The 26019-nt window shown below is 47.5% G+C and overlaps 2 protein-coding genes across 2 annotated transcripts; both read right to left on the bottom strand.

Annotated features, from left to right (window-relative positions):
- Positions 1-4497: 4497 nt before the first annotated feature.
- On the bottom strand, positions 4498-23168 carry TXNDC12 (thioredoxin domain containing 12). The gene is made up of 7 exons (XM_074265940.1): positions 22937-23168; positions 20907-20967; positions 13271-13323; positions 11399-11472; positions 8213-8282; positions 6724-6807; positions 4498-5215 (listed from the first exon to the last, which is right to left on the bottom strand). The coding sequence occupies exons 1-7, from the start codon at positions 23025-23027 to the stop codon at positions 5136-5138; spliced, it is 513 nt and encodes a 170-aa protein (XP_074122041.1). The 5' UTR covers positions 23028-23168; the 3' UTR covers positions 4498-5135.
- On the bottom strand, positions 15955-17348 carry KTI12 (KTI12 chromatin associated homolog). Its single transcript, XM_074265939.1, has one exon. It carries the CDS (start codon positions 17236-17238, stop codon positions 16168-16170), a length of 1071 nt encoding a protein of 356 aa, XP_074122040.1. The 5' UTR covers positions 17239-17348; the 3' UTR covers positions 15955-16167.
- Positions 23169-26019: the final 2851 nt, after the last annotated feature.

Genomic DNA, 26019 nt, shown 5'->3' with positions numbered 1-26019 from the left:
TATAGGTCTTTATCACCTGGTCTACAATGACAGCGTTCCAACTGGTCACCCCTGGTCAATTCATCCTTCACAGGAGCAATATTTCTAAAATTCAGTTACTCCTCTACTCATTTAACTCCAGTGACTTCCAGTTTTTGTCATTCAGTTATTTTCAGTCACATTTGAATCTTTGTGACACTTTTTGGGGTTATTGGCAGAGATAGTGAAGTGATTTTGCCACTTCCTCCTCTAGCCCATTTTACAGATAGGGGAAACTAAGGTAAATTCGGTTAAGTGATTCATCCAGGGTCACACAGATAAGTGTGCCACAAATTTAAGCTTAGTAAGTAAGTAGTACTTAGTAAATAAGTCACATTTTTTAAATTATAACTTTTTATTTACAATGCATATGCATGGGCAATTTTTCCAACATTGACCCTTGCAAAACTTGTGTTCCAACTTTTCCCCTCCTTCCCCCCATCCTCTCCCGTAGATGGCAGGTAGTCCAATACATGTTAAATATATTAAAATATATGTTAAATACAATATATATTTACATATTTATATAGTTATTTTGCTGCACAAGAAAAATCAGATTAAGAAGGAAAAAAATTAGGAAAGAAAACAAAATGCAAGCAAATAATAACAGAGAGAATGAGAACATAGGTTGTGGTCCACACTCAGTTCCCACAGTCCTCCCCCTGGATGCAGATGGCTCTCTTCATCACAAGATCATTGGAAATGCACTTAATTGTCTCATTGTTGGAAAGAGCCACGTCCATCAGAATTGATCACTGTATAGTCTTGTTGTTGCCGTGTACATGATCTCCTGGTTCTGAATAAGCCACATTTTAACTCAGGAAGATGACTCTTCCTCATTCCAGGCCCACTCTCCACCTATGCCACCCAGCTACCTCTGACTTGCAAAGACTCAGAAGATGAAATTAAAAATGCCTCCATTTAGAATTTTAAAGAAATTTTTAAAATAAATTTTTATTGTTTTTTGGTTTTGTTTCCTAATTTTCTCCTTATATCTATCTATCTATCTATAGCTATATATCTTTTTTTTTTTTTTTTTTTTTTTTTTTTAAAGTGAGAAAGGTGTGCTAAATGGCACACTGGATAGTGTACCGGCCCTTAAGTCAGGAGTTCAAAAGTTGTGTGATCCTTGGCAAGTCACTTAACCCCAATTGCCTCACAAAATAATAATAATAATAATAATAATAATAATATTTTTTTAAAAAAGAAGTTCCACTCATATGAAAGAGTATTCCAAATCACTACTGATCAGAGAAATGCAAATTAAGACAACTCTGAGATACCACTACACACCTGTCAGATTGGCTAAGATGACAGGAACAAATAACAATGAATGTTGGAGGGGATGTGGGAAAACTGGGACACTGATGCATTGTTGGTGGAGTTGTGAAAGAATCCAGCCATTCTGGAGAGCAATCTGGAATTATGCCCAAAAAGTTATCAAACTGTGCATACCCTTTGACCCAGCAGTGCTGTTATTGGGCTTGTATCCCAAGGAAATACTAAAGAAGGGAAAGGGACCTGTATGTGCCAAAATGTTTGTGGCAGCCCTTTTCATAGTGGCTAGAAACTGGAAAATGAATGGATGTCCATCAATTGGAGAATTGTTGGGTAAATTATTGTATATGAAGGTTATGGAATATTATTGTTCTGTAAGAAATGACCAGCAGGAGGAATACAGAGAGGCTTGGAGAGACTTACATCAACTGATGCTGAGTGAAACGAGCAGAACCAGAAGATCATTATACACTTCAACAATGATACTGTACGAGGATGTATTCTGATGGAAGTGGATAAATTCAACATAGAGAAGAGCTAATCCAATTCTAATTGATTAATGATGGACAGAACCAGCTACATCCAGAAAAGGAACACTGGGAAATGAGTGTAAACTGTTATTTTTACCTTCTGAATCCAATTTTTCCTGTGCAACAAGAAATTCGGTTCTACACACATATATTGTATCTAGAATATATTGTAATATATTTAACATGTATAAGACTGCCTGCCATCTGGGGGAGGGGGTTGGGGGAGGAAGGGAAAAAATCTGAGCAGAAGTAAGTGCAAGGGATAATGTTGTAAAAAATTACCCATGCATATGTACTGTCAAAAAAAAGTTATAATTATAAAATAAAATAAAAATTAAATTAAAAAAAGAGAGAGAGAGAGAGAGAAAGGGGGCAGTGAGGTGGCGCAATGGATAGAGAACCAGCCCTGAATTCAGGAGGTCCCGAGTTCAAATTTGATCTCAGACTCTTTAACACTTCCTAGCTGTCTGACCCTGGGCAAGTCACTTAACCCCAGCCTCAGAAAAAAAAAAAAAAAAAAAAAAAAAAAAAAAAAAAAAAGAGAGAGAGAGAGAAGAGAGAGAGAGAGAGAGAGAGAGAGAGAGAGAGAGAGAGAGAGAGAGAGAGAGAGAGAGAGAGAGAGAGAGAGAGAGAGAGAGAGAGAGAGAGAGAGAGAAAGAAGAAAATAATCAATAACTAGAAGTGATGATGTGAAATGGAATGTTGGGTCTAAAGCCAGGAAGACCCAAGTTTAACTCCAGCCTCACTGTGAATCTAGGCAAGTTACTTCAAATTCATTTGCCTCAGTTCCCTCAACTCTAAAATACAGCTAATAACAGCAGCTACGTTCTGGGTTGTGAAGATCAAACATCTGTAAAGTGCTTAGCACTGTGCCTGGGATGCAGCAGCCACTTAATCAATGTTTCCTTCTTTCCCCTTCCCCTTCCCCATCCCTCCCAAATCTGACAATACATGCAACATTCCTTACCTGGGGATCCCCATCTGTGCAAGAGAGAGGATGGAGACCTTTTGTCACATCATATCCTTTGTAATTTTGATTTTTCACGGTGGCTTTTTTCCCTGTATATTGTCGTCATCCTCCTGCAGTCTCCTTAGTTCTGCTTATGCCAGTTTGCATCCATTCAAGGAAGTTCTTCTGTGGTTCTCTAAATTCATCATATCCGCTGTTCCTTACGACACACAATAGTCGATGACATTCCCGTTACCCAGTGCTCGGGCATGTACTGCACCCCTAACCCTTGGCTACCATGACTAATGCTGCTAAAAGGATTTTGTGGTATGAGAGGCCTTTTCTGTTGGGCTATAGCCTGGCGGTGAAACCTCTGAGTCAAAGGGTGGAAACATTTTAGCCACTTTATTTGTAGCATTCTAAACTGCTTTTTAAAATGGTCATGCTAATTTATAGTTCTACCAATGATGCTTTAAGGTGTCTTCGGATTTTGAAGGCTTAGAATATGTAAATAGCCATTGGTTTTTGTCTGAGCCAGAAATCTTGAGGCTTCCTCTCCCAGACTGATATTTTTTCGATGGTAAATGAGGCTATGTTTTTTTCTCAAATTATTACTAGCCCTCAGTCATTGAATGAGCATTGCTTCAGACAAACTGAGACTAGGTAAAGACTTTAATGTCAAAGATCAAGGTCACCCACTGCATCCCGGGCCATCACCAGCCATCTTGACTTCTGTCCTGCCACTGGACTTGGATGACCAAGGAATGAGGCTGGAGACTTTATTCCACTCTGCCTCACTTAAATCTACTTCGTCTGAGAGTCAAGACCTCGCCCCTGTAATATCATTGGTCTTCTTTGAGAGCAAAGGACAAACAAGTTTATCTCCCTTTGCACGACCTCTCCAACAGCGACTATTCCTTTTTGCCAATTTGCTGGGTATAAGATAAAACCTCAGGGTTGATTTGATCTCAATTTTTCTTATTAGTGATATAGAACATCCTTCCTATATAATTAATAGTACTTTGAGAATTGTTTTTCTAATCTGCTGACCAGCCGTTCATCATTTAAAGCCCCTCATCACCTGGCTCTGAGCTACCTTTCCAGACTTTAGTACAGACCAAAGGGTGGTCTTGTTGTTCCAGAGAGAGGACATTCCATCTCCTGCCTCCCTGCTTTATATCAACCATCTCATATCTCAAATATTGCCCCCCTTCCCCTCCACTTCCTGGAATTGCTGGGGCCTGGCTCAGATATCACCTTCTGCCACCTCCACCTTTTCTGAGCCCTCCCTGATCCAGAGCAGGGTCTTTCGTTTCTGGGAAGGCAAGTCAGTCATTACCCTCACAGAACTTGGGGCCTTGGCTTCTTAGGATCAAGCAATTTGGAACTGGAGGGGTCTCTAGAGAACATAGAGAGCAACAGGGAGACCAGCTGAAGCCCTGAGAAATCTTATGACTTGGGTCACAAAGCTAAGGCATGAGCTGGGTCTTGAACCCTGGAGCCCCAAATTCAGTGTTTTATCATTTTGCCCAACCCCAGAGTGAACAAGTACACCATGAGAAAATTCCCAGGAAGTGGCCATCTAGTCTCCACGTGAAGATCCTTCAGGGAAGAAGACATTTCACCATCTTTTGTGGCAACTCACCCCACTTTGGGACAGTTCCAACATAGGCTTTGTCCCTCCCCATCTACCCCCCCAACCCCAAACAAGCAGCAGTTTCCTTTAAAGCATTATTTAAAAGTTTAATTAAACTACAAGTCATTTTCCAAACCCTAGTACAAAAATACAGTGTGATGAAATTACTAGAATGGATCTATAGGAGGTGAGGCATTGCTCAGATGCTGGGGGGGATTGTTGGGGGGGGGGACGACTGATTCAGAGTTCACTTAATTTCTGGAACAAACAGGGAAAATGAACAAGATGGGAGGAAGGAAGGTCAAGGGCAGGTTGCTAACATTCCCTGGTTTTCTGATGGGGCCAGAACCACTGATCAACCTTCCTGTTTCCCTTTGGAAATGGAAAGTGACGGGCTGATTTGCTCAGTCGTGGTTCTTGCCCACATTCTCAGTGCCCTTGTGAGCAGGGCATGGAGGATGGGGAAGAAACAATGAGAAACCAAGCATGAGTGGCAAGGGCTCATCGGATGCCCATTCTCAGACAAATTAGTGGAAGGTAGGAGAGGAAAGGGGAGAGGAATCCCAGGGCATGTGCCTGGATGGGAAGGCTGAGTCTTCTCCAGAGGGAAGCACCCTCTCCCAGAAGGGCAGGCCCTGCCTTCCAGTGCAAGGCCCGTCTCAGGGCCTTTCCAGGAGAAGACTCCTCCGCTCACTCTTATTTAGGGAAGACGCTCCCAGCTCCATCACAGCTCATCTTGCAGGTGGCTTCTTCGGAAGGCGTCACCCGTCAGCTTTTCCTGGGCTTCCTTCATCCCTTCAACCACTGAAAAAAAAAAAAAAAAACAGGGAAAAACAAGGAGACATCACCCAAAGGGGAAGAAAGAGAATCCAGGAGGGGTGACGGGGCAGCCGTGCCACTTGGCACTGATGCTGGACCCAGGAGGAGCCTGGTTCTTAAATTTCTTCCCTTGCCTGCTCTTTGTATCAAATGCCGGTGTTTGTGGCACCTGTCCCTGTGCACGCTGGCTGGGCACAGTGCCAGGCTCCCTACCAGGCACAAATAAAGGGAAAGGTAGCTCTCATCTTCAAGGGCTTCCAGGGGGTCTGCACAGAATGCTGGCAGTGGCTGGGAGGTGATCTCTGGGGAAGGAAGGGCTGGGAAGCCTTCTGTAGGAGACGGGATATGAGAGGAGTTCTTGTCAAGGAGGTAGGAGAGCTCCAGCTGTGGGGGGTGGTCAGCGCAAAAGCAAGGAGTTGGGCCAATACTGGGAGATGATGGGTGTGAAATTGATGATCAAGTTTGCAATAAACAAGAAAAAATGTTCAGAAATACAGAAAACAAGGGAGTGAAGGAGCCTTCTGGAAAAGAATCCAGGACTAAGGCTGGGGGTGGGGAGGTTAGATTTGAGCAGGGCAGTGACCCCTGAGTGATCCCAGGACATCTTGGGATGTGGGGTGGACTTCTCAGACTAAGGAGGGACCTCCGGCCTTTCCAGTCTCATCTGTACCTGACTACCTCCATCCTGGGAAGCCCATTCCCCTCTGAGGGGCTTTAATGCAAGGAAGCCCAAGTGGCCTCTGGAGCTTCTCCCACAGGACTTCCAAGGACATGAAGACAGCTCGGAGTTTCCTGGGCCTCCTATCGGGATGGCCTTCTTCGGGACCGCCCAGCTTAAGAGCCTTCCTGCCATTAGTGCCAAGCACAGAAAATACTCCAAACATGGGAGGGGGAGTGGCAACCCTCTGAGAGGCTGGGCAGCTGCCCTTGGAATGATATCCTGATGATCACAGGAAGCTCGATGGCAGAAATACCAGCTGAGGGGGGCAACCTGCCCAAACCAGACCGACCTCCCTGCCCCCCACTCTTCCTAGGGACGGCCCTGGCTCCCAGCTCTGGAGCCACCAGCTTAGGTGCTGCCAGGGATCTGGGAGCTGCCCTCACTCTACCCTTCTCTCTTTGCCCATTTCCTGCCACATCCCCTTGGGGGTCTCCAATTATACCACAAGGCTTTCCCTTAGATGTAGCTGACAAACACAAGGGCCTGTGCTTTCACTGCCAGCTCTCGGAAGTCCTAATTACAGTCTGCCCTGAAGGCTTCCAGTGAAGGCTTTTTTGGCTCTCAGTTCTGGTCATGGCAGAGATTAACTAGCCGAGTTTACACCTCCCTGCACTTTCCTTCCTGTACCACATGTGGGACCCAGGTAGCACACAGTAGGTTCTTTATAAAGATTTCTTTAACTGACTTTCTCATGCAGATCCTGAACCTGCTACTTCCTGGCCAAGTTGGGGAGCTGCAGCTTCCCCCTCCCGTCCACCCTGCCCCAACACACCCTGGTCAGCGTTGATGTAGAAGTACTTGTAGCTGGGATTTCCTTTCCCGTTGATGATGTCGGGGCGCACCTGACCGCTGGGATCTAAGATACAGAGGAGAAAAGTGTTCAAATATGTCATAATAACTCAGCCTTCCTAAGAGTGTGCAAGGCTCCCAAGGCACTTTACATGGATCTCATTTGATTCTTATAAGATTCTTACAGCGTTAGGCATCAAATCATGCCCATTTTACAGATGAGAAAACTGAGATTGACCATCAGGATTCCAACCCCAGACCTGCTGATTCTAGCTCCATTTATCCTCCAATAAAATCGGCAATAAGGCCTCCATTCTCACTAACTGAGACCCGCAGCCACTAATGGGTCAGTGGTAGGCCTTGAAGCCTTCCTGAGGCTATGCCAGAGCTCATTTTATTCATGCCCCACAGTTCACAAGAATTCTGCTCAGCGAGCTGGCCTGACTCCAGTCCCAGAGAACTCTCCATTTGGCAGGGGTACGAGGCACACCAACAGCAAGGTGGGAATGCTTTTCACTCCTCCTGGGGAGCCCTAAAGCTCAAAGCCGGCCCCAGTCTCTCCACTCCAGTCTCCCCTTCATGGGGGAACTAATGTGATTTTCCTAACTCAGGTTCAATCCCACTTCCAACAAAAATACTCCTATCACTTCCAGGAACCAGGAAACCCTCCAAGCCCTTCCTAGCCAGGCCCTTTCTGCTCCTCCAGATATCACCCCTTCCACCCACCTGTGTCCTGCCTGGCCGGAGACAGTCTCCCCATCACTTGGCACAGGTAGGTGTTACTGACTGGTAACACATTGACTGGCCATGTGACCTTGCACAAGCCATGTTCCTTCTATTTACACATCTATAAATTGGGGCTCTTAATCTATATTCTATAAATTAGCCTCTTCAGCCCACTTACCAAACAGCTGTAAGAAAGGGCTTCACAAACCTCAGAAAGGAACAGAACTGAGCATTATCTTCACTGTGCCATCATTTGCTAACTGAAGAACCTGTTTGAGTTTCTGTGATTTGGGGGTCCATGCTGCCACCAGGTAGGCAATGATCTGGCACCGTGGGGGTTTACACAGAGCTAAGAGCATGGAGCACTGTATGATCCTGGGTAAGTCACTTAACCCGTCTGCCTCAATTTCCTCAACTGTAAAATTGGGACAACAATAGCACCTACACCCCAGGTTTCCTGTGAGGATCAAATGAAATTCGGGGCAATTTGATGGGTACGATGAGCACTGAGCTGGAGTCAGGAAGACCTGAATTCAAATCCAGCCTCAGATACTCAGACACATAACTTTTGTCTACCTTAGCTTCCCAGGATTCTTGTGAGGGTCAAATGAGATAATATGTGCACACAGCCGTTAGCACAGTGTCTGGCTCACAGTAGGTGCTTTGGGAACGCTTCTTCCTTTGTCTTACCTTTTCCTTCCAGTCATGCATTTACCCAACATTCAGAACACAAAGCCTGAGCTTACCCAGGAAAAGAATTCTTGGAATATAACCGCCATCAGGGCTAAAGGCTTCATCCTTGGGTTCTTCTTCATCCTGTGGACAACCAAGGCAGGATCATTCACTTCCCTGAATCCCACTCACCCAAGAAAGACGAGTCTACAGGAGCCTTTCTCCATGCCATCTTCAGGAACACTCTTGTCCTTGACCCCAGTGAGCTCTTAGTTTGCCCCTAGAGCACCTGACCCAGGCCCCTTACCATCCCTTTGAGGTCTCTGTCCTACCTGACAACAGTTCCCTTTGCTCAAGTATGGATCAGTATGGCACCCAGAGAACCTGGGTTCAAATCGCTGCCTCTATCCCCACCTTGTCAGGCCCAAAGTTTAAGGGTCATATAGATAATAACAGCATCAGGATTTGAATCTAAGACCCCTGAAAACAAAACCAGTACTTTCCCCACTACAGCTGCCTCTAGTGCTCAGCAGAATAAAAATATGTTGAAGGCAGGAATAAGTTCATTTTTGTCCTTCCTATTACAAGCACCAGGAGATGCCTCATAAATTTTGGCTGAGTTGTTCTGAAAAAGCATGAACTGCTATATTCACCCCAGTATTATAGCAACACTGTTAGGGGAAGCAAAGTGGAAATTGGGGAAGGAGTGAACAAAGTTTGGATGGCTGTATGGGTGGAATGCTGTAAGAAACCATGAATAAGATGTGTGAGAAGCAAGGGAAAAGTTTTATGAACTGATACAAAAAGAAAAGGGTAGAACTAAGAGAACAATGTACGAATGGGAAGAGCAGCCCAGAGAGCTGAATGACAAAACTTTAGAAGGGTGATAAGAAGCCACGGTGATCACTCAGGTCGACTACTGTTGGTCACCAAAAAACATTTTTAAGCACCTACTATGTGGCAGGCACTGTGTACTAGGGCAAAAATGTCCCCAGCCTTCTAGCAGCTGTAATGAGGGAGAGAACAAGCAAACTACTGTGTACAAACAAGATACAGACAAGATAACAATTAATATGGACAAAGGGAAAGAACCAGGATCAAGGGCAAATGGGAAAGGCTTCCTATAGAGGGAAGGTTTGTTGATCATCCTTCATGCTTTAAGAGGACCAAGACATCAGGGAGGGAATGTCACATCAAGCAAGCGAATTGGATTGGAGGAAGGGAAGGCTGTGCAAAGTCACCTGTCTCACTTTTTTCTCAGGTACCACATGGGTCGAGTGGCAAGACCCAGACTGGGACTAGAGATGGCCTGGATGCAGTGGGAGATCTTGGCCTTTTTAAGCTCAGGCCTTCAACGGTCTCAGATGGATCAAGGCTACAGCCATTCACTGATTACGGCTAATTTTTTGTTAGATCAGAGGTAAAGAATGAGTTTGTCTTCACAAAAGAATCAACCTGAGAGGGGAAGAGCCTCAGAGTTTCTGACCAGAAAATAAATAATTGCTATTTAGATTCACTCTGAGCTATCAAAACCCAACAAGTGAGGATTGAGCTGCAACCTACTATTGGGCAATCAGTGAGACAGAGTGATATGGGTTCGGAGGCATAGTCTAATAGCTTTATTTGTATCTTGTTGGGCTTTGACAAAACCTGGTTTTCCTCAAGGGATCATAAATGAAAATACATGAAACAAAAGAGTTACCTGTCCCATTAAAAAACAAAACAAAACAATGATAAAATAAATAAATAGGGGAGAAAAATGAGGAAAGAAACTCAAGAGAAGAGGACAGGGTAGAGTTGAAATGGTTGAGGGGGGGGGTCAAGATGGAGAGAAAAATATGGAGAGTACAGTGGTGATGGTGTGGGAGAGAAGTAGGTGAGCGGACAAGAGATTGAAGTAAGGAGAAGAACAGGGTTGGAGTTTGCAAGACATAGGAAGAGGTGGAAAGTCACTAAGTTGGGATGAGTTCAATTGATTTCAGAGTTCACAAACATGAACACTTGAACATATGTGGGGAATGGTGAGACCTAAAGTAAGACCGTCTCTGAGAACAGAGGCGAAGTGGAGGAACACACTGGAGGGAGCAGCAATCTGTACAGTGAAGTTCCCTAAGATGAGGCAGGAGCCAGGGAGGAGAGAAAGACTGTGAGGAAAACAACTCATGGAGAAGGAAGGTAACATCCCAGAGCTCTGTGGACAGCAGCTACATGTAATGGCAATCATACTGGAAAACAAAAGAAACAATGTCCCAAAAGATACTAAATTGTGCCTCCCTTGACCCAGAGATACCAAGCTCCAATGAGATCAATAAAGAGGAAAATGGGGCAGCTAAGTGGAGCAGTGGGATAGAGCACCAGCCTTGAAGTCACAAGGACCTGAGTTCAAATCCCCACCTCCTGACAGAAAGGGGAAGGGGGACTCAGAGGACTCATGAATGGAAATATAGTTTTTGGACATGGCTACTGAAAGAATTTTTTTTTTTGATTATGCACACTTGTTAAAAATTGTTCTTTCCTTTTTTTCTTTCAATGGGAAGAGAAGGGAAAAAAAATAGATTTTTGTTAAAACAAGATTATGTAGCAGGATGACTGTGTAAATATGTTTAGAAAAACTGCTTATGTTTAACATATATTGGATTACTTGCTATCTAGAGGAAGGGAGGGAGAAAAAAATTTGGAACATAAGGATTTGTAAGGGTGAATGTTGAAAACTATCTTTGCATGTATTTGGAAAAAGAAAAGGTATTATTTAAAGAAAAAGAAAACAATATAAATAAACATCGCATTCCGTCAGACTCTAGATATCTTGGTCAATTTAAAAAAAAAACTCTCCTTTCTCTTTCTTATACTTCATTATAAGGTTTGGATTTCTGGGAGGAAGAAGGGAAAGTGCTATAATGGGAAATCTGGGTGATGGGAAAAAAGATCAATTAAAAAATGACAATAGTTAGAACCCACCTCTAGTTCTAAAAACAAGTTATATGTGGTTAACATTTTTCCTGAGGGGATGAGTGAGTCCCACATGGGACGACAAATATCCAGCCCCCTGGGCACCTGAGCTGGGCCACGAGAACTGGCTTTTGAGATCTCTTCCAATGAATGAAAAAGCATTTATAAGGCATTTACTGTGTACAGGCAATATACCCAGCACCAACTCTAATGCTTTTTGATTTAGAGCAAGTCAACTATCAATACAGACATGCTAAGCTCTGCCTTAGCCCCTTTACTCCCAACAGACATGGAACCTCTTCCAACCTTACCTCAAGATTGACCATAATAAAATTGTGAGCAAGTTCTGAGATCTCCTTGGACTCCGCAAACAAGGGCTTTAAAGCTGATTTTTAAAAAAAGGAAAAAGAAAAAAAAAAGGACAAAATGATTCGAAAGAAGATCTATCTTCACCTGATCTAAACCCTGTGCCTGACATGAGAGGGCTTCTTTATTCTAATTTCACCCAATTCTAATAGTTTTGGGGGTTACAAAGACACTCTCTTTGCAACAAACAACCCTGAGCAACTATTATGTAAATATAAAATATTTGTTAAGTTTTTGTAAACCTTAAAACACTATAGAAGAGCTAGCTCTAATGATGATGACCACCCCATTTTATAGATGAGTATACTGACTGAAGTTTAGAGAAGGGAGAGGGGCTTACCCAACATCACACAAGGGACAAGTGCCAAGGACGGAATTCCAGCCCAGTGTGATCCGGACTGGACCCATGCTGGTTCTCAATATGAAGACCCTCCCTCTATAACCAAAAGGTTCTTAAGAGATTACAGCCCAATTCCCAGAGTAAGGAGACGAGCCAGGATGCTAGTCTTCATGCTACATCATTTCCCAAAATAACAAGGTGCCTTTCCTTTGAGCAATGAAGGAGTTCAGTGGAGAGCCCTGAGTTTGGATCCTGCCTTAGACACTCTCTACATGTGTGAGCTGGGTCTGTTTCCTCATCAGCAAATGAGGGGATCAGACTCGATGTCTGCAAGCTCCCTGCCAGTTCTAAATCTGGGATCCTAAGCTGGGAGGCCGCCAGTGGCTGTGACTGGCTCTGGGCTGGAGCCAGAGATTCTAGATTCAAGCTCCCCTTTGGCCATGTGTGACTCTCTGAACCTTGGTGCACCCCCCGGAACCCCGTGGAACTAAAGGACATTGCTCATTTCTGATGCTCTTCCCCGGACTCTTTCTGAAGGTCCTCTCTCATCTCTGCCTCCCTAGCCCCTCCTGCCATGAAATCTTGTTGCCCTCTGCACCTACCCTGATCTGGGCAAAGTGAATCTACTGGAGCACGGCCACATATCCACAAGAGGCACTCCTGGGCAGTCTCTATTCCATGAAAGCATTTATTAAACAAGTACAAAGGTACGCAAAGGTGAAAGAAGGGCACAGGACCTGGCCTCCTGGAGCTTTTAGTCTAGCGAGGGGCACAAGACCTCACACATCATATGCAGAAAAAACTGAGGCAGAATTCCAACAGACTTGGGATGGAAAGGGACGCCTGTATTCAGAAAGAAGAGGACCAGGGAGATGGAGTGTGGATCACAGCACAAAATTTTCACCTTTGTTCTTGTTGTTTGCTTGCTTTTTGGTTTTTTTCATTTTTTTTCCTTTTTGATCTGATTTTTTTGTGTAGCATGATAAATGTGTAAATATGTATAGAAGAATTGCACATATATTGGATAATATGCCATCTAGAGGATGGGTGGAGGAAGGGAGGGAGAAAAATCTGGAACACAAGGTTTTGTAAGGATGAATGCTGAAAGCTATCTTTGTCTAAATTTTGAGAATAACTGCTAAAAAAAAAAAAAAAGAAGAAGAATATGAGGCAGAATGTGATTAGTGTAGAGGAGAAATCTGAAGAGAGAGGAGTCAGGAAGGCTTCATCCAAAAGGCTGCACCTGACCTGGGCCAAGTTGGGAAAGAAAGGACTTCAACAGGAATATCTGGGGGTGAGGATGAAGGGAATACAGCATGATCAGAGGCATGAGGGAAGGAAAGGATGAGTCAAGAACAGGAGATGGAGATCACTGTGTCTGGCATGGAACTGAGGGAACATGGGCTCCTGGATTTAAAGCTGGCCGGCTTTTAAACAAAAATCTGAAGGGCCGCTGGAACCCCAGGGATCTACGTACCTTTGCAGGCTCCACACCAGGACTTGTGGATGATGACCATCAGAGGCAGCCCACTTAGGAAACAAAACAAGCCGTCAGTCAGAAGGTTCAGGAGGGAGGTGGATCCCACCCGCTGCCATCTTAAAAACCCTCTTGGAAATGAGGACAAGACAAAGCTCCCTCTTCTCACTGGAGGTGAAGGACTAGGGGAGGGAGCCAAGGTGTCCATATGTTTGACATAACTGGACTTCCTGACTGTGCAAGAGATTCTATTAGTCAGAGAACAATTGGGAAATGATGAGGATTTTTTCTAAAGCATTAACACATTTTGAACAAAATTTTCCAGAGACATTCTTTCTCACCCATCTAGATAACTCTGGGCTTGAAAAGGCCACCACAGAGGAGCACAGGCTCAAGGGGAGGTCTCACTAAAATGGACGCACTCTTTCTATCCCAAGGACCAGCCTAACTAAGCTCTCATCACCAGAATATTGGTCACTAGGAATTTTTGGGGGCTATGTTGACATGTCCTGAAATTAAAATTGCTGTGAGAGGAAATGTTGACACGTGAACCAAATGACCCCTGGTACACTCAAGACCACTAATAGTGTACAGCTGATCTCATTTCAAAACCCCACAAATTTCAAGGTTTGTTTCTCCCAAAACCAGCTATTCCCTCCATCCATAATGTTCCATGAAGTCTAGTCTAGGGAAACAATTCTTTTAAAGCACAATTTTCTTTTTTTAACTACAAATTTAACAATCAACAAATGTAAACTTTCTGATACATAAAGAACAACAAAAAAAGAGGACTATATAAAACTGTGAACTTTCTTTATATATATATATATTTTTAATTAATTTTATAATTATAATTTTTTTTGACAGTACACATGCATGGGTAATTTTTTACAACATTATCCCTTGTACTCACTTCTGTTCTGAATTTTCCCCTCCTTCCCTTAGATGGCAGGCAGTCCTATACATGTTAAATTATATATTTAAAAGCAGGAATTCTTAACCTAAGATTCATTGGTTTTAATAATTTGATAACTGTACATAAATATAGTTAGTTTACCTAATGTATGCCAGGCACTTTACAAATAATCTCATTTATTCTTCACAAAAACCCTGGGAATTAGGTGCTACTACAACCTACATTTAGAGATGAAAAAACTAAGGCGAAGGTTATGACACATGAAGGATCTTACAACTAGTGCACATCAGCCTGGATTTGAACTCAAGCCTGATCCCAGGTCTAGGGCGCAAACCACTGAATTACCTACCTGCCTCCAGACACCTTCTGCCTCAGAAAAACATCTTGGAAAAGGAAATCATACTATTTCTTACCCCATTACCTAAGCTACTTAAACTATTTGGAAACTCAGATGAAGTCTGATCCAGCCTTAGTTTTGCCACTTTAAGACAAATGAAACAAGTGGCTTTCCCTTTCTGTGACCTGCTCTGTTTGGCCCCAGAAAGAACTAGAGTAGAGCTGATTTCAGTTCCAATATAAAGTCCTAGTAAGTACAGCTGTGAGGTGGGCGTCTCCCTTTTTTTGGAGGTGTTCAGCTAAGGATGGAGGCCCATTCATCAAGTCTTTTGAGGATGAAGGAAAAGGGTTGGTTTGTTTGTTTTTTTAATTTACTATATGTGTCAGCCTTATGCTAAGTGCTGGAAATGGAAAAAAGCCAGTCTTTCCACTTAGAGAGCTCCCACCCTAGCTAGGGTTGAGTTACATGTCAAATGGAATAGCCTGGTGGTCTTCAGGGTTCAACAGCAGAACCAGCACTTTCACAGGTGAGACTCTGCATGTGGTTTCCCCTAAGAGCTCCTTAACAGTGGGATTGTTTCCCAGTGCTGAGCATATAGAAAGCACTTAATAAATGCTCATCACCTGACTGACTGCAGAGGTCACTTCTAGTTCCAAGTAGGGCTACTTCTCCCCCTCAGAAATTTCCTGGGGTTTCTACTGGACCCCTGGGTCAGAAGGCCTGGGCTATGTCTAGATTGGTTCTGCCACAAGGTCACCACCAAGACACTGGAAAAATCAATCCTATCTTTGGTCTTTAATTTCCTCCTCAGTAGGAGGATGCACCTGGCACTTTCTGGTTCTGGCATTTAACCAAGTCAGCATCAACTTTTAGGACTTTAATGTTAAACCACAGAAGCCAGAATACAATCAGATATGAGAGAGGGACCTTCAAACCCCGAAAATCAGCTGGAAGAAACTCTCAGTGATCTTTTAATCCAAGGATTCCTAACCTTTTTTGTCCTGGATTCCTAAGCTGTTTGTTGAAGCCGATGAAACTTTCTCAGAATGTTTTTAAATGCATAAAATAATAAAATTACAAGGGGACCTAAATATCAAAATAATTTGTTTTTCCCCATCCAAGTTACAAGTCAAACCCATCTTTGGGTACATTAAAGTCCAGAAGAGGCAAGTGACCGGCTCAAAACCACAGGTTCCGAGTGACTGCCACTGGACTGACGCCACCCACCCAGGTCTGTAAAAATTCCAGCTCATCTTTCATAAGGCCCCAGTGTCAGATGTCAAGACTAATTACTTGCTAGAAACCAAACCCTCAAGCACAGAATACAATGCATATTCCCTAGATTCTTATGCCTGAGAACTTCCTTTTTTTAGTTCAAAGGCCTCTAGCTCTCTGAGTTTTACCAGCAAAGAATGACTCCAATAAAAAAAACCCAAACAAAAACCTTTTATTGCAGCACAGACTGGGAAACAGAATTCTGTTGTTTTACAGGTTCCTGTTATTCTGAGCTTTCTCTCTAATTGCCCCCAGACTGAGAAGGGGAGTTCAGCATCCACCACTTCCAAAAAGAAGTGTTCTCTCTGGAAGAGTCCCAGACTTGTCCCAGAGCCCAGACTGGCCCGCCCCTGGGGTGGCCCCGGAGCCTCAGTGCAGGCTCTGGCCCAGGTACTGCAGGAACATGTTGGCCAGCTGCGGCAGGTTCTCCTGGCTGGGGTGCAGCTTGGTGTACGAGATGAACTGGCGCCGGAGCCGGCTCAGCTCGGCCATGGACAGCGGGCGGCTGAAGCGCAGCCTCTCCGTGGTCCCGGGCAGCGACAGCAGGTCCCCGGGGACGGCGCTCTTCTGGGCCTCCATCAGTGCTGTCAGGACCTGGCTCGTGACCTGATCCAGCTGGTGCAGGAAGTTGGTGGAAGCCAGCGGCTGGGACTGCGTGGCCTGATGCGGGGCGGGCACCTGGCTCTCGAAGAGGGCCGCCCGGATCTGGGCCAGGGGCAGAGGCTCCTCCAGCCCCAGTACCGTGAACAGGGGCCGGTCCCAGCGGTTGCGGGAATCCGGGGGCTCGAAGCGCTGGGCCAGGGCGTCCACGAGCTCCGGGGGGAAGCCGAGGTCCGGCTCTGGCTCCAGCTCCCCCGCCGCTCCGTCCCTCGGGGCCCCCGGGCTCCCAGGATTTTGTGCCCTTGAATCCGGGGCTCCCTCTAGTCTTGATTCGGGATCTTCCTCCGAACCTCTCCACTGAGGGTCGCCATCCTCAGGGGCGTCCCCCGCTGGCAGACCCCGCTCCGGCTCCGAGGTCGCGAGCTTCGGTCTCCAGCTGCTGGCTGCAGCCCCGGCCTTCGGGAGGCAGTCTTCCCCGGCGCCCGGCGCCCGCGGCCGGGGCTTCAGGCAGTAGAGCAGGCAGAGCGGGGTGCGCGCCGCCCGCGCCAGGCAGTAGAGCTCGTAGCGGAAGCCTTTGATGTAATTGGGAGAGTCGAGGAGGACCACGGCCCGGGGGCCCAGGCCGCGCTCCACCGAGGCTTTGAGAGCTGCGCGCAGCGCCTTCTCGCGGGCCGGGTCCGAGTAGGCCTCGCACAGAGCCTCCGGCCCACCGGGCCCAAGCACGTCGGCATCGCGCACGACCGTCACGGGCCGACCCTCAGCCTCCAACGCCCTGCGGAGCTCGTCTGCTCGCAGACTCCGGCCGCTGTCCGGCAGCCCACACAGCACCACCAGCGGCATGATTATCCCAGAACCGCTTCCGGGGCGGACTACACTTCCGTCCTACGCCCCCAGCCAATCAGCTCGCAACTCTGGAGGACGGGCGGAAGAAAGACAGGAAACTGGCCAAGACCCGGTTGCTATAGTAGCAGGAGGAGGAGGGGATAAGACAGTGACGTACCTCTCACGTGAGCAAAAAGGGGTCAGAAGGGTACAAAAGCGGGTAGATCAAAAGGGTGACTCGATCCCGCTAGACGTGGAAGTTACAATTTAGGAAGCTCAGGCTTCAGTGTCTATAAACCCACCCTGACCTCACCACAATCTGGAGATCTGTCCCCCAAAGCACTAATTCTTGGTGATTGTGGGGGGGCTAAAACATCTGGGCCCCCCTTTAAGCTGCCCTCTCCTCAAGGGGATGGAGAACAGCCACCGATCCTCCTCCACCCAGGGGGACTCTGGGCCCCTTTCACAGATGAGCTGGGAGCCACTCGGTCTGCACCCCTTCCCTCCCGCTACCAAACCAAAGAACTAGGAGGGAGCCCTGGGCCACCCCCTCAAGTCATCCCCAGCCAGGGGGGGAGGTAGCCTGCCCACCTCTGGGGAAATAAGCTGCTGCGCTCCCCCCCCCCCCCCAGCAACAGCAGGTTCCCTTAACCCGCCCACTAGAGAAGGAAAACAGGCCAAGGATCAGAGGCCAAAGCCGGAGTTCCAGGCCTCCAAGCCCTGGCACTCAGCCCGATGCCTCAGAGCTGCAGGACGGGGAGAATAATGATGACATGAGAACCAAGTCTCCCATCTCCAATTCTCTCCACCTGATCCGAGGGTCTGTTTGCATTTCTTCTTCTCTCCAGCACTCAGCTGACTGACTGACTGCCTTCTGTCCCCCCTTCCCTGATGCGATGGAGCAGAAGGTGGGGGAAGGGAGCTCCCAGCCAGGGGCCCTTTTCTTCCCCCTGCAGTGGCTTTGGGGCTATATGTGCCAGTAAACCCAAGTCCTCGGGTTCACCATCGGCAGTAACTGATATGATGTTATCAGTGGGAATGACATCAAAGACGGGCAGGACCCAAAGTGCAGCTGAACCCTATACCTGCTGTGTCCTTCACTAGAGAGGAGTTCCTAGAGAACAGGGCACTGGCTTGCCTTTCCCTCGGTATATTCAGCTCTTTGCATACAGTAAGTGCTCAGCAAGTGCCTTTCCACTTATTTATGAGGTTCATGGCATTAACAAGCCACCACACTTTATTTTAAAGGAGTCACAGGTCGGGTTTCAAAGACCCTAAGGAAAATGAGGTCTCTAATTCTGGGATACCTTCTCAGGACCCTAAAATAGGGGAAGGATTTAATTCCCAAACAAGGAATAAAACACAGAGCCTTCAAAATCCATTTCCAATCCCTCAGCTGTTCCCAGAAGCCTAAATATAAGGGTTTCAGCAGGGTCTGGCTCCAACTACATTCTTTTCTAGACCAGGATTTCCAGAGGCTCCCAACCCCAGTTATGGGGGAGGGAAGAACAAAACTTCCCTTATCAGTCCTCCATTCTTCTGCAGATAAGAGATAAGGATGGATCCTGGGAGATTCTTAACAAAAGAGGCTCAACCCCATTAAGTTATCTTCCCAACAACTTCTTTATAAAGGATTACAGACTCACAGAAGGCCAGAATAGGAAAGGGCCTTTGTAATCAAGAATCCCCTGCTACAATCTCCTATAGATAGCCAGCCTCTAGCAAAGTCCAGCCAACAGTTCATCACTTTCCAAGGCAGCCCCTTCCTTCAGAGCTTGGGGCTCTAAATTCCATTTAATGGATGTCAGAAGAATTTCCCTTAATTTGCTTCACTGAAATTCCTCCCTCTCCTTTCCCCAGCTATGCTGCATGGGGCTAAACAGAATCAGGCTGATCCCTTTTATATATAACAGCCTTCTTATACCTGAAGAAAGCTCCCCTGTTCCCCATAAGTCTGCCCCAGTTCCTTAGACTTATGGCTCCTCCCCATCCCCATCACTTTGTTTCTGAGTGCTCCCCAGATTGCTAATGTCCTTCCTAAAGGCTGGCATTCAGAAGCCAACACAAAGCTCTGGCTGGATTGGATCAGGCACAGCACAGTGAGACCACACCCTTCCTAGTCCTGGACACTGAGCTTCTCTTAAAGTGGCCCAGGATGGCCTTTGATTTCTAGGCCCAGATGTCTCAGGGCTTCCTTATACCAAGTCTGCAGCCCACCAAAAAGGTTCTGCTATTAACTTGATGTGAGATACAAGCTGGTCACAATAACAAAATAATAGCATTTTTATGGCCTCTTTTAAATGCCCAGCACTGTGCTAAGTGCTTTACAAATATGATCTGACTTGATTTTCACAACTACCTAAAAGATAGGTACTGCTATTATCCCCATTTAACAGTTAGGGAAATTGAGGCAGACAGGTGTCCGAGGTCAGATATAAGTCTTCCTTCTAGGTCAGAGCTTCATCTATTGTACCACCTAGCTGCCTCTAAACTGAAAGCCTGCCCACCACAGATAAAAATATCAAAATAGTACTCTAGTTCCTACTGTAGGAGTTTAACTAATTTTATGCTGTATTAATTTTATAAGGAGTCAGCTTTTCCTCTGAGCTGGAGTTACAAGTTAATTTGTTATCTCCAAAAAGTCTATTGTCTGTTCTTGCCTGTCCTTGTACAATCAGGGAGGATTTTACTTCTGTACAAATACTCTGGGCGCCAAGATGTTGCTAATGGTAGTACACTAACTAGGCCATAAAACAATCAGTGGTTCTAGGCTGGCAGAGAGGGGTGATTCTTACCCCCACACTCAGGTGGTTTATCCCTAACCAATCATGTAATCTATCATGTGATCTACTCTCCAAAACCATAAGAAGGCTGGTGCACCCCTTGGGTCTCTGGACATTGAGAAGCCACTGACCAATTTATTGGTTACTGCTCTCCTAACTAATAAACTGATCCTAGTCATTTTTTCGTGTATCTGAAATGTTGAAGATGATCCAGAGCCTCCCCCTGTTCCTGATCTTCCTGTGGTTGCCCCTTCCTGACTCCTGGAAGGCCTGAGGTAACCAATGTGGTGAGGTTTAGAAGTCCTAGACCTGTGGTCCTCAAACTTTTTTAAATAGGGGCTAGTTCACTGTCCCTCAGACTGTGGGAGGGCCGGACTATAGTAGAAACAGAAGCTCACACTGTCTCCCCCCCTCAGCCCATTTGCCATAACCCAGCCGGCAGCATAAACGTCCTCAGCGGGCCGCATGTGGCCCGCGGGCTGTAGTTTGAGAACCTCAGTCCTAGGCAATCATTCAGCTCCATTCCTTACTTTCTAGTAGGGCTGTGGACCTCTTTTGCTAAAATCTAGGTTGGAGGGATCATTAATCTGGGGCCACCAGCACCTCATAGGTCACACAAAGCCTTCATTTTACACCAGTTACACTGAATGATTTCCAAGATCTCTTCAAGCTCTAAAAGCAGCTCCATTGGACCCTCTCTCCTTTTCACATGGAGCCCCAGCCAGGGCAGTCGGGCCCAGTCAGTTCTGCTCCTTTCCAGGGATGTGATCAAAGTCGTGTAAGGCAGTAAGCATCATTCACAGAATTGGAAGCCAGATTCTCAAACTCAAACCAGAGTCCCTTCCACCACCCACACATCCTCCATCTCCCCCACAATGGGTCACCTATAGTGACTCTTCCTACCTGGCAGCTGCCTCTTTCTTTCCATCTTCTAGTGTTCTCCAGTGAATGTGATCCCCAAAACCTAAAAAAAAACCAAAGACCTAAAATAAGCTTTTCTATCATGAAAAGCAGCAGGAAGCTGATAACACAATCACAGAGTCTACAAAGTGCCACATGATTCCCCATTGTCTTCAAGTAGGCAGATTGAGTTGTTCCTTCTTAGACCAGGATATTAGATAAGGGCTCACAGCTCTCCCAGGATGGAATGGACTCCCCACTCCTGGAGGTTTCCAAAAGGAGCAGTGCCCACTTGTAGAGGAAACTTCAAGGACAAGATGGACTAGAGGCCTGCTCAGAGAGCTCGTGACTGTGCCCAGCTGGTCCTTTCTGCTTTCATGCTGAAAATCCCCTCCGGGATAGGAGGAGAGCAGTCTCCTCTGAGTCGCCCATGGTGGTCCCGGGATGGCTGGTCCAGCAGGACTGGTTCACTTCTGTCTCTATGATCTCAGTACCTGGCACACAGCAGGTGTGGTATTGGGTACTGATTGAGTTTTCTCTGTCATTAAACTTTAAAATCAAGACTAGTTTCAAACTAAGGCTTTGGGGACCCCATATGAAAGTCAGCTATTATTAAAATGAGGGAAGTAAAACTGCCATCATGTCCTCACCATTAATATGCTACTCCTTTTATTTTTAAGAGTCACATAATTATTCTAGCTCCGTTGATCCTTCCTGACCCTGAGAAAAACCTCAGAGACTGGCCTCTCTCCCCCAGAGTTGCACTGGATGATTCCAAGGTCCTGCAAGCTCTAAAAGCAGCGCCCTCAGCCCGTCTCCGCCTTTCACGCGGCAGCCCCAGCCAGGCCCGTCGGCCCAGTCAGTGCTGCTCGCTGCCTTCCTGGCAATGGCCAGTGCTGGGCGGAAGCAGTATTTCCCAGCTGCCCATCTTTAACCTCCAGAAGCCGGCTCCCCAGAGGTTACCCGACAGGTCACTGGCCAAGTGACCCAAAGGATCCTGTGCCTCAGACGTCACCAAATGCCATCCAGGACAAGACGGCAGGGATTCCTACATTCTGTTCTGAAGGTGAAGCGAGGGGGAGGGATTTGTGCAAAAAACTCACCTTCACAATAATAATAACAGCCATAGTAGCTAAACGCCTATAGAAGTTTGGGGACATTATCTCCATTTAGTGAAACTGAGGCAGTAACTTGCCCAGGATCACACAGAAACTGAGGCGAGTTTATGGGAGGGGTCACTCCTCGGCCACCTAGGGCCAGACTCAGAATAAGAAAGACCTGGACTGGACTGGACACCATCAGCTAAGGTTCCCAGCCTCAGTTTCCTTGTCTATGAGGTAAGGTTAACAATTACACCTCTGGGCAGCTATGAGGCAAACCAAATTAAGGGACAGCGAGTGAGCCAATCAACCCACAAGCATTACTAAGTGCTTGCTGTATACCAGGCACAAGGAACTGGGGCGGGGCTTGAAGCAGGTAGGGAGCTCCAGCCTGAGGAAGTCCCCCCACCCGTGCAGGTTGCCACCTTCTCTGCAATCCCAGCCCTAGAGAGCGCCCAGGGCATGCTCTGGCAGGGTAGCTGAGGCCGCTTAGTCCAGCCTTCCTGGAGGGGGGTGGGGGCATCCTGAGGCTGGGGGGTGGGGCGTTGCGGGGGTCCGGAGGTGCAGAGGGCGCTGAGAGGGAAATGAGGAGAGGGGGGTCTGGGAATTGGGAAGAACACGCCAGGTTCTGGGACTGGAAGGGGGTACGGGAGGAGTCTGGCAGCAAAGGAGAAGGCCTGGGAATTGAGAGAAGGGTACAGGGGAGCCAGACCCCGAGGGGGAGTGTTCCAGAGGTGCCTGCGGGTCCGGGGCCCCAGAAGGAGGTGCAGGGCTCCAGCCGGGTGGGGGAGGGGTGCAGGGGTCTCAGCCGGACGGGGGGGTCAGGGAGCCCTGAAGGGGTAGCAGCGAGGGCCCAGGCGGAGGGTGCAGGGAGAGGTGCCCCCGCGGGACTGGGGCACGTGGGGAGCAGCTTTGGGGGGCAGGCAGTCTGACCCTTTCCGAGCCCTTCCGATGCCGAGGCGGAGGCGGCGAGGAGCAGCAGGCAGCAGCAGCAGCAGCCCAGGAGCGCCAGCGGAGGACCCATGGCCGGAGCGCGGGCGAGCGGGCAGCCTCCTCGGCTTCGTCCCCTCCTCTCTGTCTCCCCGCTTCTCCACAGCGAAGGAAGTGAAGTCCGACGGATGTGGGCGGAGCCTGCGGCCTGGCGGCTTAAAGGCACTGAAAGCCGCGGCCTCGCGGGGCAGTCTGGGGGCAGGGCCTGGCCCGGAGGCGGGGCTGGGGCCTTAAGGGGCGGGCCTGTCCGAAAACGGAGCCGGCCTGAAGGAGAGGCTGGGGCCTAGAGGGGCGGGATCTGGTCCGCCCACGTCCGGAGGCGGAGCCGGTTGTGAAGGCGGGGCTGGGGCCTTGTGGGGCGGGGCCCGATCCGGAGGCGAGGTCTCGCCTGGGGGCGGAGCCTGGGCGGGGCGGTTGGCACGTGCCTCCAGTGCTGCTCCAGGGTGGCCAGTGGTCCGTAGGTCGCATTTTGCTCCATTCTTCCCTCGCTAGCACTTATTGCGTGCCCGGAGTGTGCGAGCAGAGAAAAAAGAACCCTCTGCCCTTTGGGACTTCCTCTGTGTCCTCTTTGTTGTCCGCTGGACTTATTGCGCTCCCGCCGGGCTGACGGTGCGTAGGCTGCTAGAACTCCGGCCGCTTCCGGAGAGCCATCTGGCCTCAGGCGCCTCCCTCGCAGTGAGACCCCGGACGCGGCCCTTCCCTCTGTCTCAGTTTCCCCATCCGTAAAATGAGCCAGAGCAGGAACTGACAAACTAATCCCAAAGCTGACGTAAAGCACCGGGGATCCAAGCCCCTGCCTCAGGAGCCTACAGTCTAATGGAGGAGCCAATGTGCACACAAATACGTGCAATTATCTTATACAGTACAATAAGGAGTAATGCAACACTTGGGAGGGGGCAAAACATTCCAGGCATCGGCCCTGCCAGGCAAGGCCTCCGGGCTCTGGGGTCAGAGGAGCAGCTCCTGCCCTGCTCTGGGACGTTCTGCACGTCCCCTCCGCTCTCCAGGCATCCGATGAAGCCCCTTGGCTAGCCAGTGCTCGGTGCCTTCTGGGGGGCACTCGTGCGCTCCGGACAGAGGGGGAAGTGAGGCCCAAGGAAAGGAAACAGGCTAAGAATCAAAGCAAACAGCCGCTCTAAGTCCCTTCGCAAGGCTGGACCATAAATCCCCTATAACTGACGGTCTTGGGCACCCACAAGGTAAGGTTCCTGCCCGGAGTGTGGCCCAGATGGGTCCGAGGCTGCTCTAGAGCCCAGCTTTTCCGGAGTCCAAGGCCTCTTTCCACTAAGTCTCCACTAAGCTTCAGCCTCCTTTTTTTTTCCTCTAGAGTTCCCCCGATTACTCCCATACAACTTAAACTTCTGAAATCTGGAAGGGATAACTTATTACCGGGATGAGGGACTCTGTCAGAAGCAAATTAGCACAAGGAAGCCCTGGGTGGGATCGAGGCAGCTAGGGGGTGCCATGGTGCACAGAGTGCAGGGCTTCGAGTCCAAGTTTCATCTTCCTGAGTTCAAATCCAGCCTCAGACATTTCCCAGCCGTGCCACTCTGAACAAATCACCTCACCCTGTCTGCTTCAGTTTCTTCCTCTGTCAATTGAGCTGGAGAAGGAAATGGCAAACACCTTCAGGATTTTTGCCAAGAAAACTCTAACAGGGCTTATGGAGAGTTAAACATGACTGACACAACCGAACAATTACCAAAAAAAAAAAAAAAAAAAAAAAAAAAAAAAAAATCCCAACAAACTGAAGGTTTACAATGCACTTGATATAATTTCTCATTTGAGTCTTAATGGTTATCATTCTCCTTTTGCAGATGAGGAAACTGAGTCCTAGGGAGGTGGGCTTCTTGTTGACACAGTGCTTTAACGTACATTTGCTCCAGTGATCTTGCTTTGGAATGCTGTCAGCTCCCACTGCCCTTCCCTCCTCCCTGCCCTTGCAAACTTGCTTTTGGTCAACTACTAGAGTCACCAAATGAGACTGGACAAACTGGTTTGGAGTCAATAACTGTCCTTCCCCCAATAGGAATGAGCCTTCTCCTGGGCTGTGGCTGTGAAAAGCTGTCTCCCTGGTCTCTTCCAGGCATCCCGATCTAAACTGGAGTCTTTATTGTATTGTTCCCATTCTTGGCTACTCCCGCCTCCCCACACTCCTCCACAAACCTCAACAAGGACATCTCGAGTCTGCCTGGGAGGATGGATGATAACGGCAACTCCCAATCCTCTGTTTACCAAGTGCCCTCCCTCCCAACAACCCTGAGAGATAAGAAAGGCATGAGGAGCCCCATGGGGAATGGAAAACCCTAGAGGACTTCATCAGAGTTCTCATCCCATTTCCACTACTTCCTAAATTTGTCTTTTTTGGAGAATCATTTTTCTTACTCCCCCACCCCCAAAAAACTGGGGCTTTCTTTTCTGTAAACTAGGTATTTGTTGAATAGAACTGACCTGGATTCTGGAGTTTAGGGGATGACCCGGGCGATCTGGGCGACTTGTTAGAGATCACTTGTTAGAAGTGGTCAGACTCTCCAGTCTGTTTTCCCCATTCTTGGGAAAGGAATACTTTCTAAATGGATGATTTTAGGTCAACAATCACATCAAAGAAAATGAAAGTTAAGAGCGCTGCCTTTCAGATGCAAGAATCACTCACTACTTTTACCCCTCACATCCCCAAAGAGCCAGGCTTTTAATGACCTGGGGCTGTAGAGATAATTCAGTTTTCTGGGTGTGAGATCTAGAGATTTTCGGGCAACATTTTCCTATAGCAATTGTTATCGATTGCAAAATGGCCAAACAAATTGTGGTACAAGAGCGTAATGGACGGATACCGTGCTCTAATAAAAGACTAAGATGAGAAATTCCGAGGAGCATGAGAAGACTGATGAACTGATATCAGCAGGGTGAAGTCCATGGATTGAATCTCCGCCCTCAAGGAGCTCACAATCTAGAACTACGGCCCCCGGGCGCAGAGGACATTTATGCGCCCCCTGGTTATGGCAAATGGGCTGAGGGGCGGAGACATT

Source organism: Sminthopsis crassicaudata, chromosome 4, assembly GCF_048593235.1.
Source record: "Sminthopsis crassicaudata isolate SCR6 chromosome 4, ASM4859323v1, whole genome shotgun sequence".
Taxonomy (NCBI): Eukaryota; Metazoa; Chordata; class Mammalia; order Dasyuromorphia; family Dasyuridae; genus Sminthopsis; species Sminthopsis crassicaudata.
Note: the sequence above shows the minus strand (reverse complement) of the source record. Positions and strands in the feature narration are given on the sequence as shown.